This window comes from Lygodium microphyllum, chromosome 10 (genome assembly GCF_053477565.2).
Source record: "Lygodium microphyllum isolate KBCC chromosome 10, Lygodium_microphyllum_v1.1.10, whole genome shotgun sequence".
NCBI lineage: Eukaryota > Viridiplantae > Streptophyta > Polypodiopsida > Schizaeales > Lygodiaceae > Lygodium > Lygodium microphyllum.
The window spans coordinates 93323276-93345983 of NC_141144.1; the positions used below are offsets into that span (position 1 = coordinate 93323276).

At 44.8% G+C, this 22708-nt stretch overlaps 1 protein-coding gene across 2 annotated transcripts in view; it reads right to left on the reverse strand.

Moving 5' to 3' along the window:
- RD2 (Adenine nucleotide alpha hydrolases-like superfamily protein) overlaps positions 1 to 22708 on the reverse strand; it is a 32949-nt gene that overhangs the window by 6968 nt on the left and 3273 nt on the right. For both annotated transcript variants that reach the window (XR_015692157.1, XM_087686572.1), the window contains exon 2: positions 16048 to 16160. Coding sequence is in view for 1 of the 2 variants with exons in the window: in XM_087686572.1 (XP_087542698.1) it covers positions 16048 to 16160 (113 nt within the window). In the remaining variant the exon portion in view is untranslated. The remainder of the gene's footprint in view (positions 1 to 16047; positions 16161 to 22708) is intronic.

Below are 22708 nucleotides of genomic sequence, written 5' to 3' on the forward strand. Positions count from 1 at the left end.
ACAATAGACGGGATAAACTTTATAACCTTTTTTTTGCAAGTAAAATGTGGCTGCTTATATTACTCCAAAAAAAAAAAAAAAAGATTACAACTGAATGCTCATGCTCGACACACAAGCTGGAGCTGGTGCAAGGCCATAAATACATCATGTGTACAAGCCTCTCAAGGTAATCTAGGGGGGATGGGGGCAACAAGCCATGGGGGATAGGTGTATCGCCATCTAGGGTAGCCTACCTGCATCAAGAAGAGCAGGTCCTAGCTGCCCTAGGTGTGCATGAAGTGAAAACGGAGCTCCTGACAAGCTCGAGACTCGCCCTGCACTTGGTCCCATCGGCCGTAGAGGGAGTGGATGATGAAGGTCCAGAGCTCTGCCAAAGTCACTTGTACTGAAAGTCTCTCCCCGCCAAAAACCTCCTAACAATGCGCCTTCCAGATGTGCCATCCAGTAAGACTCCCTACGATCTCCCATACCTCAGAGCGGTCTATTGTGGACTCTAGTACCCGATGGATGGGTAGAGCCTCCAAGCCAACCACTGCACACGACCCAGCCTCAATGATGAAGATCGTGTCCTGCATCCCGGCTTCATACAAAAGGTGGCAGCCCTGGCTGACTCCCTCCCAGCAGAAAGCTCCCCATGAGATACATCCAAGGCTGGGTGCAAGACGGTGAAGAATGCAGCATGCTCCCCTCCACACAAGCTATGCCGCCTCACACGACCAAAGGCAATGCTTTGGAGTTTCTAGAAATTGCTGCGTGCAGCATTTACACCCTCCATCCTTTTGCATCTGGGCTAGCTAACTCCCCACCGCCAAGCCTCCATGTGCCAACAGCCATAAGAAATACGATACCCTCCTCGGCCTCCGGCTGTCCCATAGGCAATGCCAAAAAGTCCACTGGAAAGCATCCGTGATGCTGTGCTCCGCCCAACATCTGCTACGTGAAGGCGCCAAGTCCATGTCCTCTTGCATCAGTATGTGTCTGTCAATCCTGGCTGTGTACTCCAAGAACCTCGATGGCTTCTTGCCAACCGTAGTGGCCGGCCATAGCCACTCTCTAGGGTCCCACTCCAGCTCATCGAGTAGCCTGCGCTCCCATATCCAAAGGCGCCACTCCCGAAACTCCTCCCAGAACACATAAGGGTCCAGACGCCATGTCTTTCCCTGAAGGCCAACGACCCGAATCCTCCTCCACGGAAGGACAACTATCCCCTCATCCTACTACTCTCTGTCAAGGACTAGACGCCCCCCCTCCTACACAGTGAAAAAAGTCCCATGTGGGGCATTGCCCACTCTACCTGCCACCTGTAGGGGGATACCTATTGGTGAAAATCTAGCGGCCCATACTTCACTAGGCTCTACCGGCTCTCATATCAAGGGGTCAAGCCACTCCTGAGGTATCTCTGCATCTATCTCCCTTCTCCTCTCTAAGAATCTAATGCCTGTTACAATACCTCCTGTACACCTCCCGCCATGTCTTGATGGTACGAGCAGGGCCGGCCTCCCAAACAGCTCACTGGATGTGGGGGCGCTAGCCAATCTGTACCCCATCCCGATCTCTAATCTAGGGGTTCCAGATCACCAGCTGGCGGCCTATCTTCTCCTGGCAAGCTAGGGGGCTCTAAATTAGGGCCTTACGGAGGCCCTACCACACACGAAGTAGGCTGCGGAGGAAGGAAAATCTAGGTGGCATGATCTGGGCCATCGTAAAGATCCATATCAAGGATGGCCTTCAATCACCACCAAGCCTCGATCTGCACTCCTGGAGACCCTCCTGCAATAGAACCTTCCAGGTCTGCCCTCCGGATGTGAGACTACGGACTACTAGCTTGCCCAAAAGGGCCAAGCTTTGATACTCTGGGTCTATGATCCCAAGCCCTCCCTTTGACCGATGCCGGAAGATGGTCGCCCACGCCACCTTGGCCCGAGAGTCCCTGGAACCGTCTGATCTCACCCAGAGAAAATTCCGCACTAGACGGCGAAGCTGAGCTACACATGACGAGGAAAAGCACCAACACGAGGCAATGTACCAAGCCGTCCCTAGGAGGACCTGGTTGACCACTAAGGCTCGGCCCGCTAGGGAAAGGCGGACAGTGCTCCAATAGGTCAGCTTCTACCGAATAGAGTCCAGGACTGGAAGAAACTGCTGGGCACGAGTGATGTCGAGTCCCACCTGGAACCCTAGGTAACGAACAATCTACTGCCTAGAGGCACACCCATCTAAATCCCAAGTGGATGCCCTACTCCGTGCTAGAGCCTAGAGTCCAGGTCCGTAAGAAAACCAACCGACTTTCGCCAATTGATTTTCGCTCCTGTTGCAATGCAAAACACCTCGAGAGCTAGTCTCACTCTCTCCAACATCAGCTCATCATCTTCTATGTGAGTGTTGTGTCATCTACATACTCTGAGTCTAATAGCTCCGTCTCCTCTCTCACCGGAAGTTGTAGGACACGTAACCCGCTCACACGTGACTTGAGGAAGTGAGATATCGCCTCTGCAAAGAGTAGAAACAGATACGAGGCCAGCGAACAGCCCTATCGGACCAATCTCTCCAACCAAAACTCCTCCCCCCACCTACCACCTATGAGAACCCTGCTAGTAGCTGATCTGTAGAGTGCACAGACCCCAAGGATCCATGCCTGAGAGAAGCTCAACCTCACCATGGTGCCCTCTAAGAAGTCCCAGTCAACCCTATCATAGGCCTTCTCTAAATCCAAGAGTAGCACAGTCAATCCCTGACCACTGTGTTGGGCCCACTCTGTCACCTCAAAGAAGGTGAAGACATTGTCTAGGATGCTCCTATCTTGGACAAAACCTGTTTGTGTGTCATAAATAATGTCTGGAAGCACAAGGCGGAGTCGTCTACCAATCATCTTGGCTAGTGCCTTATAGGCCACTGATAACAGGGTGTCCAATCGGTCTCCCCCTTTGGAAAGGAGACTGATAAGACCTGCCAATAGACTCCCTAGCATCCGTCCTAAGCTGAAAATCTCCTGAAAGGCCAGCAATAGGGGGTCCTTCACCACCTCCTAGTAGGTAGTAAAGAAGGCCTTAGAGACATCCTCTCTCGGGCATTTCTGCCCATCCTGTACATGAAAAGCCTCCTCTAGTTCCTTCTCTCTGAAGGGGTCTAGGAGAGAGCATCCCATCTCCTCTGTGATGAGGGACGGGATGCAGTCCTAGACTTGCTGTCTATATCGCTGTCCTCTGGCTGAGGTTGTCTCCTCCTAGAAGAGGTGTCTATAGTACTCAATGGCAATCTCCATCACCTCATCTGGGCTAGAGCAAATCCTCCCATACTGATCCCGGAGGCTGTGTATCTACTCTCTTGAGATGCGAGGCTAATGCACTTAGAAAAACTCCCTACACATCGTGTCTCCCTTCCGCACCAAAAAGGCTGTTGAGGTGCGGAAGGAAAACTCTAAGCGCTTGTCCTCTAGGCCAGCAAGGGCAGCTTGTGCGCGCACCTCCTGTGCGTGGAGAATGGGATCCCCTAGTGCCTCCTGTAGTAGTCTCTGCGTGGCTGCTAGGTCCCGCCGAAGTGCTCTCTCCTCCTTCCATCTCTGCTACATGGCATGTAGGGCTGCCTCCTAGCAAATACTACTCGATTCGGCTAGGACCTCTGCAACCTCCTCTGCAATCCGATCCCTCTTGTCCCAATCCCTAGTCCAGAGCTGCTCAATCTATCTTTTCACCTCCTCCCTCTTGTAGATCGAGTCAGGAATCCAACAGGATCGTGTGTCTAGGGCAAAGGCTGGGGCATCAAGTGTCAGGAGAACTGAGCAGTGATCAACGAGCAGTGATCAGACAAAGTGGTGCCAGTCAACTGCCCTACTTGGCCTCCGCGAGAGCATCACCACTCTCCCACATAAAACCTATCCAACTGCTCCCCAACAAAACTCCGCCTAGCCGCCTGTATCCCCAAGAAAAGTCCAGCGACCTCTCGCTCCTGTGGAAAGCTAGGTCTCTCCAAGCATCCCGTGCTCCTACTGCTAGTAGGAAGACCTTCCATGCCTCCTGCTCCTCCCCAGCCATACCTTGATAGTTTCTACCTCTGCCTTGCTGGTCCTCTACGGCCTCCAGGTTATTGAAGCCTCCTCCAACAATCCATGAGTACACCTCTGGGAGCCCTATTGCAATCTCCACCTAGAACCTGCTGCATGCCCTAACCTCAGTAGGGGCATAGACATTGAGGACTCCAAGGCACGAGTCCCCAATATCCAATCTGATCCATAGAACCCTCCCTGCCACAATCGTCCCGTGGTCACATACACAAGCGGTGAGGCTTGGGCCAATAGAGGTACATACGCCTCTACTCCTGCCATGGGCACCAATGGTGTGCTCCCAATAAGTGTGTGAATTGCCTCTGAGTACCTTCCATACCCACTGGGCCTGGGCCGGAGTGAGCTTGTGCTCCTGCAGAAGTAAGATGTTAATCTGTCCGGTGAGGGCAAGCTGCAACTCCTGCCAACAACCAATCAACTTCCTGGAACCATGTGCCCCACTGTAGTGAAGGCTTTCACATTCCAGGATGCAAGATGTAAACTCATAGGGAAACCTGTGACTGACCGAACAGGCATCTATTCGGTGTGGAAGCTACTAACGAAGAAGAAGAGCTATGGGACATGCAGATACACTTTGTTGCAGGCCTAGACAGGGAGCTTCATTCCCCCATGGTAGCGGGGTGATAGATGCTTCTAGTGGTACCACCAGGGCATCTATTAGCTAGTCTAAGAGGCATGACTCTATACACTGGTAGAAACGGGGCGGCTGTGCCAAGGGCCACTCGATCACATCCATCAAAGCTCTCCACTGTGGAGGGACTCAAAAGATAATGCTCAAATGTGGGACCTCGGTACTAGCCCACCAGTTAATGTCCATCATGCAACTTGGCCGCTAATGGGAGAAGAGTGCATCCACCTTCTCCCATCCACTGGGAGATGTGGTCTGCCACCTAACTCTTCACCTCCTCTATCTGTGTCATCGTCCAGTCTCCTGTATGAGAGGTCTAAAGGAAGAAAGCATAGTTTGGTCCATCCAGTGGTGCTAGTAGATGGACCTTGCCGCTCCTTGACTTGCGTACCACAAAGATCCCCACCTCCAAAGATAGTGGGAACTCTCCGCGCTCCACAACTCTTAGGTAGGACCATGGACTACTACGAAAGAACTCTTATGGTGGCAGTTGCGCCTGTCTCGGGAAAGTGTGACGGGTGGCATGGACAAATAAGCTAGTGGCTGTGCGGGGAGAGGGAGGGGGCTAGGTTGCTAGTGAGTGAAGGATGTCGGCGTATGGGGCTTCTCACCTCCTATGGGAAGGGGGGGGGGGGGGGGTCACCTGTACTGGGTGGGGATTAGGGGGATTGATCGGCGAGGGAGATGGTGGGGAGGGGGAGGGTCGAGGGATGGTGGGGTGGTCGGAGGCACAAGGCAGGTGGGGGGGAGGGGGGGACCGGTGGCTCTAGAGGGGGAGGGCTGTGGGCTAGATTCAGGGGAAGAGGGGAGGTTTGTGGATGTGGGGACTGTGGGCCCTCGGGTGAGGTGGCCTGTGACACCTTCATGGCAGATGGATGTGGAGGCCTATGGTCCTACCGGGTGGGACGAGGAGGGGGGGAGGTGTGTGCGGGGCGCTCTGCCAAGGGGGCAACGCTCGCCCTCTTGCTCCCTACTATCGTGGCTGTGTCTGAGGGGCTGACTACGGACCCCCCTGCCATCATCCTCTACCATCTCTAGACCCGTGTAAAACCATCAGCGTCCACCTGTGGGCCTATCAATGAAGCGGCCTTGGCTCTAAAGCGCGGGCAATCTGCTGCCTGATACCCAAAGTCATGGTAACACAGGCACTATCCTAGCTGCCCAATCACAATAACCTACTGTCTGAAAGAGTATCCGTCCGCCTCAATCTCTAGAGACTGTGGTATATTCTTTGTATCTTTCATTGCCACCCGTAACTTTGGGACTCCTGCAGCTGTCACTACGTCCACAAAGGAGGTGGCAAGGACAATGCCAAAGAGTTGTTCAAAGTCCTCCACTAATTGGCGGTACTCTACCGCCAGTCCGAGGAAGAGTAGGATGACCGGATATCTAAGATGTCACGAATCGCGTGGTGGGAGGACTTGCTTAAGATGCTGCGCCGAACACATACAGAATACACAAGGAGAAGCTCACTCAAGAGACAAAAAGAGAAATGGAGGCCAAAACATTTTCTTGCTGATTTCTTCTTCTTTTTCCACACACTTTACAATGTACACAAAGTATAGATAAGATACAACATAAAGGAAAGTGGCCTACTAAGTCAAACAATGCATAACCGACTACACTAGTCGACTGGCGCTATAACTATGCCAGCTGTAAATAGGTATAACAACATGAATATAATAAGTAATGAGTCAGTGGCCATGTGAGAGTCATAATGACCACCGAGTGCTAAGGGTAGACGTGTGGAGATTCTAACCAAGTGGTCCATCATTAATGTCCGCATGTGTTGAGCTTGTCATCTCAACACTCCCCCTCGAGCTCAACTGTATCTCTGCAAACTCCAAGTAAGCTTCGAAACTTTTGAAGCTTCTCTATACCCAATGCCTTCGTGAAGATGTCAGCTATCTGATCCTGTGTGCTGACATACACCAAGTCAATCTCACCTGCTAGTACCTTCTCTCTCACAAAGTGGTAGTATACCTCAATATGTTTTATCTTGGCATGGAACACAGGGTTCCTAGCCAACTGTATACTGCTCATGTTATCACAATAAATGACAACTGGACCTTCCACTTGCACATCTAAATCAACCAATAACTTTTGCAGCCATACTAGCTCACATGCTGCAACAGCAACACCTCTATCCTCAGCCTTTGTACTCGGCAAAGCAACTGTAGATTGCTTTTTGCTGCTCCAACTGCTACACTACCAAGAGAGAACATGTATCCGCTGGTAGATCTTCTATCAGACATACTACCAGCCCAACCTGCATCTGTGTATCCAAACACCTGTACATCTGTACCTGCCTCATAGAAAAGTCCATGATGTAATGTGGACTTCACATATCTCAATATGCATCTGACAGCATCCAAATGTGGCTTTCTAGGTACTTGCATAAACTGACTCACAAGACCAACAGCGTAGCTCAAGTCTGGCCTTGTAATGGTCATGTAGATCAAACTCCCCACTATCCTCCTGAACATAGTACGGTCTTCTATCTCATCCCCAACATCAGCACTCAACTTTACATTCTACTCCAACGGGACTGAAAGTGGTTTGCATGCTGTCATACCATACTTGGACAACATATCCAAGCCATATTGTCTTTGGAACAGCCATATACCATCATCACATCTAATCACCTCAATGCCAAGGAAGTACCTTAGCTCACCTAAATTCTTCATCTCAAACTTCTTTTTCAAAAAGTCCTTGACTTCAGCAATCCCACTATCACTATCACCTGTAATAATCAAGTCATCCACATAGATGACTATGATGACCAAACCTGCATCTCCCTTTCTCACATAAAGTGAGTGATCAGCATCAAAAACATAAAAGCCAATATTGACAAGATACTCTCTAATCTTGTCAGACCATGCTCTAGGTGCTTGCTTGAGCCCATAGAGCGTCTTCTTCAACCTGCACACATACGTGGGATGCTCTAAATCTTCATAACCTGCTGGCTGATCCATATACACTTCTTCCTGCAAATCACTATACAAGAAGACATTCTTCACATCCATTTGCTGCAACCTCCTACCTTTGGCTGCTACCAAAGCAATCACACATCTGACAGTTGTCATCCTAGCAACTGGACTGAAGGTTTCTTCATAATCTATGTCATATGTCTGGGCATAGCCTTTTGCAACCAGCCTAGCTTTGTACCTACTAATAGAACCATCTGCATTGTGCTTAATCTTATAAACTCACTTACATCCAATAGCTTTCTTGCCCTTCGGCAATGATACTAGATCCTAAGTCTTATTGGCCTCTAACGCAGCCATCTTCTCATCCATTGCTGCATCCCAATGAGCATGACCAACAGCCTCCTCAAAATATGTGGGCTCAACATCCTCGATCACTTTCACCATATAAGCATAATGGTGAGCTACATAACCTTCAAAACCAAATCTGTTAACAGGGTATCTCACCCTGCTAGACCTGCATATCACTCGATCACTCAATGGAGTCTTTGCATTGACGCGTGCTCTCTGCACACCTGGAGTCCTCACTGAAGGAATACCAAGCTCATCATCCAAGCTCTCTGAGCCACTGGAGTCTCCATCAAGAACTGCATCAATGTCATCTGACACTTAATTATTTCCTTTGTCTTTACCTGTAGTGCTACTAGATGCACCTGAAGATGTAGAGATACTCCTTAGTCTCCCAGACTAAGGACTGCCAGATGATGTCTCTGGTCCACTAAGAGTCCGTGATTCTTACTTTTCAGCCTGCACATGAGTGTCATGATCATCATCATCATCCAATGCATCACCACTAGATGCATACCAACTGCTCATTTCATCAAAGATGACATCCCTGCTCACTCTGAACTAACATGTGACAGGATTATAACAACGATACCCTTTTTGCTCTAAAGAGTATCCAACAAAGACACATTTTTCAACCTTTGGATCCAGTTTCTTCCGCAACTCATCTGGCACATGAACATATGCAATACAGCCAAACACTTTCAAGTGTGAGACATCAGGCTTCTTATCTGTAAAACATTCTTCGGGGGTCATACCATGAACTGCAGCTGTGGGAGTTCTGTTCATAATATAAACAATAGTATGAACAGCCTCAGACCAAAAATGCTTAGGCATATTCTTTTCAGCCATCAAGGCACGTGCAACTTCTGTAATATGCATGTTTTCCTTTCTGCAACCCCATTTTGCTGTGGGGTATACCTACATGTGAACTGTCTCTTTATCCCATGAGACCTCAGAAAATCACTGAACTCATTCGAGAGGTACTCTCCCCCTCCATTTGACCTCAAGCACTTTACTTTCAAGCCTGTTTCTCTTTCAACTGCAGCCTTGAAAGTTCTAAAGTGCTTAAACGCTTCACTCTTTTTCTTCATAAAATATACCCACAGCTTTCTAGAACAATCATCAATGAATGTGACAAAGTATAAACTGCCTCCAAGAGATACATTTTGTATAGGCCCCCAAATATCTGTATGCACAACATCAAGGATATTTCTGCTTACATCTCTATCATGTGAAAAGGGTTGTCTTGCCTGCTTACCAAACTGACATGCTTCGCATACCTTATGAAATTCTGCAATTCTAAATATAGGCAAACCTGTAACCAACACTTTGGACTGCATTAATTTCAGCCTTTTTACATTTGCATGTCCAATGCATTTGTGCCAAATTTCAATATCTGCAACACCTTTTCCTTTAGCATACATAGTAGCATTCATAGTAGGAATTCCAGCATCCAGAGTAAACATACGTCCAACTCTATTTCCCTTTGCAACCAACCTGCACTTATCATTGAAGTCTTCTACAAAGCAACCCTTTGCATTAAATCTGACTTGCAACCCTTGCTCTACCATCTGACCGACTGACACCAAGCTCTTTATAATAGATGGCACATGTAATACATCTAAAAGACTCTTTGTCTAACCATCATGTAAGGACAAGGGAACTTTTCTAATGTGTGAAATTGGGTGGCATGAATCATCACCCGTCTGCATATAACCTGTATTTTGCAAATCCTGCTTCTCTCCAAACCATTCTGCATGGCTGGTCATATGATTGGATACACCTGAATCAACATACCAAACATCATCATGTGTTCCCTTTCCTGTAACAGCATTCAACATATGTTGCATAACAAACAGACGTTCATTTTTGTCTTCATTTTGTTGTGAAGACGATGCATAGTTTCCTTGCTGCAACTTATCACTGCGAATAACATCTTTCTTAGCATAACATTGGGCTGCAATATGACCTGTTTTGCAACAAAAGTGACACACAATACTAGAGTTGTTAGAACCTCTGTTCTCCCATCCACCTCTTCCTCTAAAGCTCCCCCTGCCTCTAAAGTTATCACGACCTTCTGAAACCTGCACATCGCCAAATTGCTAATTCAATCTGTTTTGCTGATTGTCACTACCACGTCCTATACCACGGCCTCTTAAAGAGGACCTGCCACGTCCCCTTCCTGAACTGGAGTAGAAAGCATGGACCTGTTCACCACTTTTTTCAGATGTCTCACTCTGCATATTGATCTCTTCAGTGATCATAAGGGAGACCAACTCATCGAAATCTAGAAATGGCTTTCTAACATATACGGAAGTTACAAAAGATTTCCAAGCCTTTTTATTGTTAAGTTCACCCAAGGTAGACGACACCAAATCATCATCATCGGGCATTGCATCAATCGCTGCCAAGGCATCTGCAATGCTCCTTACCTTCAGTGCATACTCATTGATAGACATCTTCTCTTTCTTCAATGTATTCAACTCTTGCTTGAGTTAAATCTTTCGTGCCTTTGTATTTACGGAAAACATACTTTCAAGTATGGTCCAACCTGCATAGGAATTCTCTGCATTTCTAATATATCCCAGCATATTATTGTCAATTACTATAGACAGCCAATACATGACCTTTTTGTCTTTTGCATTCCATTCCTTCCGTGCCTTTGTCTCTTCTACAGTTGAAGGATCACTCATCTCCGGCTCCTTTTCTTTACCTGAAACAAACTCGTAGAGGCATTTTCCAATAAGGAAGTTCGTGACACGGAACTTCCATGAAGAATAGTTGTTTTTTTCAAGCTTCTCAATGATGGGGTTTCCACTGTTCTCTGCCATTATCACAAAACTAATACTAAATAGCAAGCAAATCTTCTGCAACCCTTGACCTATAGTGCACAGCAATACACCAGACAGCCTTTTTCACTGTCTGCTCAACAATACATGCAATCTACAACCAGTTTGTAGATAAACCTTGTGTTTATTCACTGGTAAACACCATTGAACTTACAGATCTAAAATCTATAACCTGTGCACCTGTATACGGCAGACACAACTGAAATTGCAAGATACCTCAAACTGCTGTCCGCAACCTTGCGAGTCTAAAACGGAGCCTGAAATGACCTCGGATGGCCAGAATAGCAGCGGATACCCTTTAGGACTTATCTGCAGTACAACAGCGCTCTTCGCGCATACCAAATCTCACTGCAATCTGAGATTTTTGCTCTGCCCTGCTTTCGGTGCCTCCACAAGCACTGTCCAAGAGAAGAAGTAGAGAATGGAAGAGCTTCTTACCTGTTGCTTGCTTGCTCGAATCCTTGGCTCCTCTCCTTCGCTTTAGCCTTCAAAACCAGCCTCAATCAGTAGTGCAGCTCTAATACCATATCACGAATCACGTGGTGGGAGGACTTGCTCAAGATGCTGCACTGAGCACACACAGAATGCACAAGGAGAAGCTCACACAAGAGACAAAAAGGAAGATGGAGGCCAAAACGTTTTCTTGCTGATTTCTTCTTCTTCTTCCACACACTTTACAATGTACACAAAGTATAGATAAGATACAACATAAAGGAAAGTGGCCTACTAAGTCAAACAATGCATAACCGACTACACTAGTCGACTGGCACTATAACTATGCCAGCTGTAAATAGGTATAACAACCTGAATATAATAAGTAATGAGTCAGTGGCTACGTGAGAGTCATAATGACCACCGACGTGCTAAGTGTAGACGTGTGGACCCATCTAACCAGGCGGTCTATCATTAATGTCCGCATGTGTTGAGCTTGTCATCTCAACATAAGAAACTTGTTATGAAGTATGAAAGCCTCCACTGTGAAGCCACTATACAAATGAACCATGTATATGACCCCCTTCGTGGAAGCATAGGGTGAGCCATCCACTAGCTCACGGGTTGCGTCTGCCGAGGTGAGTCATACCATAAAGATCCCTTGACCCATGAAAACCACCTCCGCGACCTCCGCAGTGCCAATGCGCAGCGTGAAGTGAAGCTAGTTCCAAAGTTAGGCCCTAGATAGGGAGTGTCCTACGGACGCCAAGCTAATGGACGATGACGCCTGGTGGAGAAGACCCAAACGTAAACAGTCTGATACCGCCAAGTGGGAGAGAGAATATTGCCAACCGTCAGATGATGACACCAACAAGGTGGAGCCTCCAAACGCAACTTGAAAAGGTGAAAGAAACAAGGCATCTCAAGGAGAAAAGAAAGGGTGCCACAAACTGGGATGTCCTCCAATAGGGGTATGGGCAGCAATGGTGTGAAGAGGGAAGAGTGTAGGAATGACGAAAGAGGGGTGAAGAATGACTGAAGTGGGTGTGGAATGAATGAAGTGACGGGCCTTTTTGGGGCTGTCAATGTGAAACCCTAAATGAAGTGTATAAATTGAAGAAGTGGTTTCAAACCCCCCCCCCCCCCCCCCCAACATTTGGTGAACCTGACATGAAAGGCCATCTGAAGAGTACACAATGGGTGATTCTACGAGATCTTCTACAGGTTCTTCTAATGAAGTGTGACAATTATTGCAGACCTTTAATATGTATTTGCAACAACAGCAACAACAACAATGGCTGCAAACATCTACAAAGCATGAATTTGTTGTCACTAAAGCTTTGCAAGCTGTTGAAAGCCAATTGAAATTGTTTGATGGTCGAAATGTTTGACCTATCTAAAGATGTATGCAAAACATATGGGTTTCTTGGAGATAGATAAGATTAATTGGAATCAGTATTTTGTACAGCTCACAATGCATGAACTATAGTTGCACATCACTGAGTTGTACATAAAAAATGAAGGTTAGGATGAGTCTAAGAAAGTATTAAGGGAAGAATTTGTTATTGAGAACACAGGTTTCGTTACTCACCAAACTTTCATGAAATGGATTACCAAGCCTAATAAAGATATTGCATCTATAGAGTTGTTGCGCAAGTTTGAAATATGGTATCATGCTATGCATATGGCTAAAAAGGGGAAGATCCCTAGAGCCAAATTGACTAGTGGAGGAAAAAGCATTCGTGGGATGATAGGTTGAGATGCACCAATTGACATCGAATTTCATTGAGTTTTCTGAACTTTCTCAGTTTATGCTTATCTTGCCATCGCAGAATACGGATGTGATTGTGGAAGAGAAAAGGAAGAGGAATGATGAAAATGTAAGTACTTCTAAAATAGTCTAGAGCTTCTACTAGGCCTACTTCAAAGCATGTTATGGAACATGCGTCACAAGAGAAAAGACAATATGTAAAGAAAAAAGGAAAACAACTAGGGTATAAACTGCAGGTGGACATTGAGACTGCAACTGATTTAAAAAAGGTACTTGAAGAGTACATCTTGAACAGCAAGGTTGAGTTTGCTTTGGGAAAAGTACTAGGACAGTGCATCTTGAACAGCAAGGTTGAGTTTAATTTGGGAGAAATACTAGAAATTGCAAAAGGAGAATTCCATGAAGAAATCATTAATCTCATTAAAAGAAAACCATAATTTCTTGGGGAATCGACAAATGCCATGGGTGCGGAGTGAAGAAGAGCTTGGTTTATAGGGCATACAAGTAGATCATGAGGGTAATACTGGTGCTGCTATGGATCTTATTGGTGCTGAAAATGCGATTACTAATGATGTTGAAGCTAATGTGATGCCTAAAAAAGTAATAAATTGCAGCAATACACAAAGGGGAGTGAAACAAATGCTTTATAATGATGAAGAGGCTGAAAAGCCACTACACACATAATTATTGGGCTCATGCAATGACAGAAACATTTGTGAAGATTGGGGAGCTCGAAACACCATGTATTGCACTTATTGATCTTGGTTCAAAGATCAATGTTTTGGTAACAAGCCTAGATGAGAATGCAAATGGCGGGTAGATGTTGATCATGGATGGAGGATGCAGGCAACAAACAATGCTCCAGGAGATTAATATGCAACTTGTCCAAATGTCAAGGTTACCATTGGAGATATATAAGATAATTAGTATTTTTTTGTACAAGACACCGCTACTTATCGGATTATTATGAAATAATTGTATATCACTCCTATCTGCATGGAAACAAAAGTGTTGGATGATAGATCAGCTAATGCATGAGTCTAAAGTAGAGATGGAAAAAGAGTTGTCTAGTTCTTGACTATCTATGTGAACCATGTCAGGAATAAAGACACCCTAACGGATTATCCACTACCACCAAATGTGAAAGAATTTAGAGATCCTAGTTTTCAACGAGTGCCACTATAAGGCGGAACTACAGTGGCACTACGTGGAAAAAGCTCTCACCTCTTATTTAGCTGGCACAAATGCTTTTTATACGAGATTTCATGTATTTACAGCAGGGAGTTCTGTGTGCTTTCCAAAAGTCGAGGCTATGAACAAGGTTGACAAAAACTATGTTTGTAGGGCTGAAGAAGACATGAAAAACATGGATTATTGCTAGCTGATGAGAGCATCTCTAGCATGTACATTGGACTGATTTATATGGATACACTAGCTGAAATTTCAGCTATGCTGAAATCTGAAATATGGCCGAAAATGGTGCAATACAGGTGTGGTTATCAAGTGACAGAAGATTTTGTTAAGTAGGAAGGATTATGCTTGGATAAAAAGGCTAAAGCAAAAGTTGAAACCAAGTATAAATTGTGGACAATAACATAAAGCTGGTTGCAATATCATTGCTACCAAACAGTGAAGAACTATATGATTTTGTGTCTCTTCAGACAAGTTTAAGGGATCCAAAAAAAATCAATCACAAGTTTACTACGGATTCACTTAAAGAGCTGAAGATTGGTTGTAATGAGTTTCTCTTACCTGCAGAGAGAAAATGCTTTGAAGAGATGAGATCTAGGCATGGCAGAGCTTTTGCATTTCAGCCATCTGAAATTGGCTACGTAGATCCAAGTGTTGTGACCCCTGTGGTCCTATTTACTATCCCACAACATGTATCTTTGGATGAGGTTTCAGGTAGTTGCTCAAGACAACAACAAGGAAGAAGTTATTGAATACTACTTATTTTACCCATACATTGTCAAGTTTGATCAAATCTGCTAACACAGCCCCAATTCCATCCATTATCGTACTTAGTACATCATCAACCAATCCACATCAAAATTATTTACTTAGTGTTGTGGCCATTGAAATGGTTCTTCCTTATATTGAGGCCCTCATCAAAACCTCCCAGAGGAAGAACCTGGAAATGTTATATAAGGGCTCTTAGATTTTTATGAACTACTATATCAATAAGGTGTGCATGCATTGCATTTCCATAAGTGAACCTCAATTTAGAGGACTTAAAGAGTACATCTTTAGAGCCTCAGAGGCTCACTTTAGAGGGTAGCCTAAAGTGTTCTTGTACCTAGGCTAAGAGGACATCAGTTATTATAAAGAGTAAATCTAATCTTAATATTTGGCATTCACACATGATAATTAACCAAACTCTAGGAAGCCAAGTTAGTATGTCAACCATAGGATAAGATCAACCCTCAAGTTACTTGTTAATGAGACACTGTCAGCTGCAAGGTAAACAAAGCTATATGGAAGGAACTTAAATGAGGCATCCATAAGCTAGAAAATCTAGGCATATACAGCCTTACAGCACATGCCATTACAAGATTACATGAGGTTAAATGGTCAAGACAAATAGTCTTACAATGACATCCATAGACACCCTCAATTTTTGGCTTGTGGAGTGGCCATAGCAATGATTCTGAATCTGTAATACTAACCCTAACATACGTGGGAAAACATTTCAACATCCCTAACTTTGATTGAGGAATATTTCAACAAGCAATAAATGTTTGATGCCTTACTGTTTCACATGTAGATTGATGCTTGAAATATCAATGTAGTTCCTCATAAACAAATCACGAAAGGAATGATTGTTGCACAAGGCCTCTCAATTTAATGCACAAAGTATATAGCTCCTTGTAAACAAATCATGACAGGAATGGTTGTTGCACAAAGCCTCTCAATTTAATGTACAAAGTAGATATAGAGCAACATACAAAGCACAATAAACTTTTGATTATTTACTTTCTTTGATGTAATGACCAAGATTTCAAGCACGCCCTAGCATCATATAGGTCACATACCCTTGCAACTTCATACGCTTCTGCCGCAAGTTTTTCCATCAATACTGTCGTAGACTCAAGCAAGGATCTTGGTGATGCCTCCTTTGTGTGGAAAAGCTTGTCCTCTGGTGAATCTGCATCACAGAAAACTCTCAAAGGGGTCACTGAATATCCAAAGCAAAGAAGTGGAAATTAAAAAGCAAGTGAGCTTGAAAAGCATGTTTCATTTATGAAGGGTGAAAATTCAGCTTAAAGAATGAAAAAAAAGGGCATAACTCAATCTGAACATGCTGAAATTTTCCTTTAAGCGGCCTGAATTAGGCCAATCGAAACTGACCCAAAAGCCTAACAAATCTCAGTAACATCAAAATTCGGTCTATCTCCCTATAGAAAAGAGCATTCCAAGCAGCATATATATCAGGCCCACTAACACATCTTCTTATGAAAGTGGTAGTTGCATATGTACATACGCACACGCACACACACATGCACATGCACATGCACATGCACACACGCAAACAGACAGAGAGCATTGTATCAGCATCTGCAGAAGGCCAAGATGATGAATGAGACCTGAAATGAGTACAGTATGTCAATGGATAATACATTGCCACTAGTACAATATGCAATTACACTAAAAATAGAATGATGAATGTGATAGAATGAGCAAAATGCCCTCAAAGTGAGGTTATCATCCCAAAATCTCTATCCTTGGCCACTTTAGCATGGATGCCAGTGTGGTGAGGCTAAGTCGCCTTAAAGTACACAAAAGAAAAGTACTCTCTCTTAATGAATATGCTAGATAGCATGTAGTAGATACAATACAAGAAATAGATTTTTTTCCTCTTCAATCATAGTATTTACTTTCGAATACCATGAAATGCTTATCACACATATTGAAATAGCAATAAAGCATACACTCATCACTTAAAACATTAAGATGGCTCGTCAAATAAGGTCTAAAGAGCAACTTCCAACAAGGAAGCCCAAAGACAACCCTCATTATTAAGCATAGCGACTAGAACCAGGCTCCAACCTTCCTTCTTGGCAAGGGTGGTGATAACTTGATTTAACTCAAACTACAGCAAGTATTATGTCAGGAGGACGCGAAATTTTAATGCTTTGCTTAGCATTTGATTAAAGAGTTAACCAAATGTGCACATGTGACTTGCACATGTAAGGTGCAAGTTAGTTATTTCACAATGCGTGACCTAGGACCGTGAAATATCAGAGGGGGTGCCAAAGGCAAAAGCTGAAACAAATTATATAAGAGACAAGTACTAGGTGATACTTGGTGTCAAAATTTGGCCTAGACCATTTGATTAGCCCTAAGTGTCAAAGGTGACACTAGAGAATTGGCATTGGTTAATTAATTAATGCCAATTCTAGGATAATGAAAGATCAGGATCACTTGGGTGATAAATTTAACTTTTGACAAAAGTTTAATTATTTATTTGAGCCATAAATACATATTAAAATAATTTCTAAATGTAATATTCTGAAAATTAATTTAATAAAGCTAGAGAAAGCTGGAAATATCTTTTGATACATAGCTCTGATGGCGCCAATGGCTTCAAAGGTGGGAAAAAATTTCAGTGTAACTAGCGAGCCCTCCTCATCTACCACCGCCTCTCACACTAAGGTGGAGAAGGAAATATACTGCCCCTATCTTGTCGCACTACGCAATCACGTGTCACCTCTCTCATAGCTCATCCAATAACTCTGCCTTCCTCCCATAGCCTCTCAATGCTGGAATCGCCCTCAACTTGCCCTAAACAACCCTCCTCCAGCTTGCATGGGAACTTTTAACGAGTGGTAGCCTATTTTGCCACTTCACTGCTTTCATTCGTAATTTCCTAATAGGTGGAGCAAGAGTGAAAGCAAGAGCTATGTGTCAGAAGTGGAGCAGCAGTGGAAGCATAAACATGTGCTGAAATAAATTGCTGAAACACAAGACAAAAAGAGAAAAGAAAAGAACACGATACAGATGAGAACTCAGATGTATGCACGGGAAATGGAATCCATATATCTAAACACGAGACAGTCGCATACAACAGTGAGTCACTGGCTGCATGGGCACTGGCACTGGCACTGGCTCCTCTCTCCACAAAGTCTGCAGATGGTGAAGGTGATGATAATACTGACTGAGGAGGAGCACTGAGTATAAATAGGCTGAAAAAGTGGGGAGCAATAATACTGGTCGGACAGCATTAATGCTGGCCAACTGGTGCATAAAAATGCTCCACTGGCATAAAATGCCACACCAGAAAAAAACCTAAAATACCTAATAAAAATGCCCAGCCCAGATCAAGCTCAGACTCACACATGAGCTGACAAATACTCTGCTAACACCCTCTCTCAGATCATGGGTGATCCGATACAATACAATAGTACAATGAAAAAGGGATCAGAAACTATACAACATAGAACCACCAAGTAGAACCATGGATACCCAAGCAGTGGGTGATCAAGCCACCACCAAGGTGCCTCGGAGAGAACCTGATGTCGATGTCGATCGTACCAAACACCTGAAAATAGAGAAGATCATAGCATGTCTCTTTGTCCGTTACCAATGTCTCGCAGTAGCATACAAGACCATCCTGTCAAAAATGCCCCTGAACATAGGTGACCATGGATTCCCCGCCTTTGGCCAGCAGACCGCCAAAGTGTCCCCTCATGTGAGCTCCAGACGAAAGCCTCCCGCTCTCTGTCAGATAACCAGCTCAGCATGAACCTGGATGTCAATCCCAGCTCCAGGATTTGATTCCGCCAAACTGAAGTCGATGCGTCAGGGACGTCCTTCTCTGGAACCTGTGCACCTGTATAAAAGTATAGATGAGGTGCGGCTACCCCATCTAAACACCCGCTCACACTCCCTCTCTGGCACAAGAGAGTCGTGAGGGATGACCTCATCACCACCACTAGAAAGCAGCCGAGGAAGGGGCCACCAAGCCCTTCCCGCGATCCGAAGAAGAGGATCCCTTCTGCACCTTGGACTTCACCTTGGTCGGAGGATCTGAGTCGGAGTCGGATGAAGGAGAGAACTCATCGGTAGAGTCAACATCCCGCTGCTGCTTCTACGCCTTCTTCCTGGAAGCCGCTAACGTCTTGTGGTCCTTCCGCAAATGTCCCTTCTTGCCACAGTGGTAACACCGGGCCTTCGACTTCTTCTTCCCGTCACCCCTCTCTGAAGCTACATAAGCCTCGCCTCCATAATGTGCCGGAAGCCACCCCTGTAATCTCAAGGATGTCTCATGCTCAAGAAGCATCGAGGTCATATGTGTAAAACTGACAGGAGTCGAGGATGTCTGCGCCCGCAAAGCATTGGCCACTCCATCAAACTCCGGGGGGAGCTTGTAGAGGACCGTCCCGACGAGATGCGCCTCGGGAAGAGCAGATTGCATGTGCCGAAGCTGGTCCTGTACTTGCATAACACGAAGAAGAAAAGACTGAATAGTATCTTTCGGCTCAAACTTCATCTGTTGGCTGGCCATAAAGTGTGACTGCCTGCATGGTGGAAGGTGCCTCGTACATCTGCTGCAACTTCTGCCATACTTCAGGAGATGTCCTACAGGAGGTAACCGCCGGTAAGACCGCTTTAGAAATACACCGAAGCAACGCCGAGTAAGCACGTGCATCGTCCGAGTCCCATGTGAGCACCGCTTCCTCATGGTTGTCCTCATCAAAGTCTTCAGGAAAAGGACGGAGAGATCGAGGAATAGCTCCACAGACGATGTACCATAACCGCTTCTGCACAAACCAAGCTTTCATGACAACACTCCATGTAAGATAATCAGGTCCATGTAACTTATCATCAGTGGAAGTGCACGGAGGAGCCATATGGAGAGGATAAGAAGAGAAGTAGAGAAGAGATGGAATTGAGAGAGGAAACACAGCCAAAACACAAGCACAGACTGCAAAAAATGAGAGTTCACATGCAATATAACCCAAAATCTGATCAATAGAAAACAAAATCTGCTGCAAAAAGTCAAAAAATCAATCAAAAACTGCCAAAAACAGCAAAAACGGCCTGAATTAACAATCACCCAGCCACGAGAGATGCTGAATCAGCAAAACGCAGACTGTAAACTGGAGAAAAACAGGTAGAAAACTGTCGCCAGCAGCTGCAGATGAAAAACGCAGGCAGTAGAGGGTGCGTAGGCAGCAGGCGATGGTAAGATTGCAAAAAACGCAGGCTGAAAACAGCCCCAAAACAGGTCGCCTGGCTGTGACAGCAGTTGTCTGATCAGCAGGGGTACAAAACAGTCCTGAAATCAGCAAGAAAACACAGCAGAAACACAAATCTGGAAAACTAATACCATGTCAGAAGTGGAGCAGCGGTGGAAGCATAGACACGTGCTGAAATAAACTGCTAAAACACAAGACAAAAAGAGAAAAGAAAAGAACACGATACAGATGAGAACTCAGATGTATGCACGGGAAATGGAATCCATATATCTGAACACAAGACAGTCGCATACAACAGTGAGTCACTGGCTGCATGGGCACTGGCACTGGCACTGGCTCCTCTCTCCACAGAGTCTGCATATGGTGAAGGTGATGATAATACTAACTGAGGAGGAGCACTGAGTATAAATAGGCTGAAAAAGTGGGGAGCAATAATGCTGGTCGGACAGCATTAATGCTGGCCAACTGGTGCATAAAAATGCTCCACTGGCATAAAATGCCACACCAGAAAAAAACCTAAAATACCTAATAAAAATGCCCAGCCCAGATCAAGCTCAGACTCACACATGAGCTGACAAATACTCTGCTAACACTATGGAAGTTCAAGTAAGAGAGAGCAATACAGTATGTGGGAACTCCAATAGTCACAATGTGTGACCTTGCCTTCCTTATTGTGTTGTCATATAAAGAATAAAAAATAAAGTGGCAATAATGGACACTTGCCACCTGCAATGTATAGGTGTACAAATACAATGTACATAGTAAATGTGGGCAACTAAGCATAGGTGGTCTTTAGTCCCCCCAACAACCTCCCACTTAAAGAAGAATGCACCCAAGTATGGAGAAAACAAGAAAAAGGTGACAAAGTGCAAAGTGTACACAGAAGTACAACAAATGAGGAATAGATGTCATTTCATCCTACATCCATCTTCGTAAGGAAGCATAACGTTCCATTGGGAGACTTTTAGTGAGCAAATCTATAGGATTCTCGTCAGTCGAGATAGCTCTATCCGCTTGTTCTTAATCATCTTTTTAATGAAGTGATAATGAATCTCAATGTGCTTGGTCTTCGCATGAAAGACTAGATTACAAGCTAATTGAATGGCACTCATTGAGTTTGAATGCAATGTAGGAGTCATAGTTATACTAAGATTTGCCACCAAACAGACTAACCATGCTATGTCAAATCTAGGGGCTATCATGGCATATAACAAGCAGCCCATTGCAAATGTATACAAAAACTTGGCCATCTCCCGCCCTCTCATCATTTGGCTGGGAATAATCTGCCTAACTAACTTTCACATGAAAAGGCAATGGACAGCCAATAAGCTTACCATTTTGCATATGGAACCACTTGACTTTATGAACGTACTCTCTCTGTGACAAGTAGAGGAGTCCCTTAGAGCCATACATGTAATGTGTATACCAAGTATATGAGAGGCATGTCCCATAGCGATGCGTGTAATGTATATACCAAGGATATGAGAGACATGTCCCATATCACTTATCTCAAAGCTATTCTTGAGCTAAGTCTTCAAAGCATCCATCTCATCATGAGCACTCCTAGCAAATAGCATATCATCAACATATAGCACCAAAATGATAAGGCTACCATCATTGTTACATCAATAAATGTAACTTATTGGGAAACAAGCGCAAGAGATGACCGTCCGAGGGCCTTGGGCGCCCGTACGGATTTAAGGGGAGCTTAGGAAGGAAGTGAGTCATAAAAATAGTATAACTCACCAGGTAATGACGGCTGGCAGAGGAGTCACGGCATCGTTTTTCTCCAGCATCTTCCTGAGCGTGGTTGGGTGGAGAGAGAGACACCTCTCATGCTTCATCAAGAGAGTCGACAAAGCTCAGAGGGGCGTTTGCAAAAGACAGTCCTGTAATACTATCAGATACGTTATACTAAGGGAAGAGCTTTAATTGGGGAACAGACCAAAATGAAAGTTTTCAAAAACTTAAGGTAGCTATTGCTACAACTCCAGTACTATAAATTGTGGATCCCAATAAACCATTCGTGGTTGAAGCTGATGCCAGTGAGGGAGCCAACTAAAGGAGCTGTTGATATGTGTTGTCCACAAGAGGCGGATCCCAAGTGCAATAACCACCACCAATCGAAGAAGAGGCTGATGAAGAAAAGTGTTGAAACTATAAAAACAACTTGGTAAAGATGATGGCAGTTGATCACCAGCAATAGTGGGAGGCTAGCTGACAGCATAGATCACATAGCAACAAGACTGATGGGGCCAAAACCTACAAGACAAGGATGGGGCAGAATGGTGGGCAACCTCTCTGTTTATAAATACAAAAGGATTCTCCCAAATTAGGATTTTGCATGTAGGACACAAAAACTCTCTAGAACAGCTCCCCAATTAATAACACTTTTGGTATTTTGCATATTTTGGGGCTGTTTTAAAGAGCTAATTAGTATGGAATGAATTTTTAGCTCAATACCCCCTCTCAAACCCAAAAACTAAAACCAAAA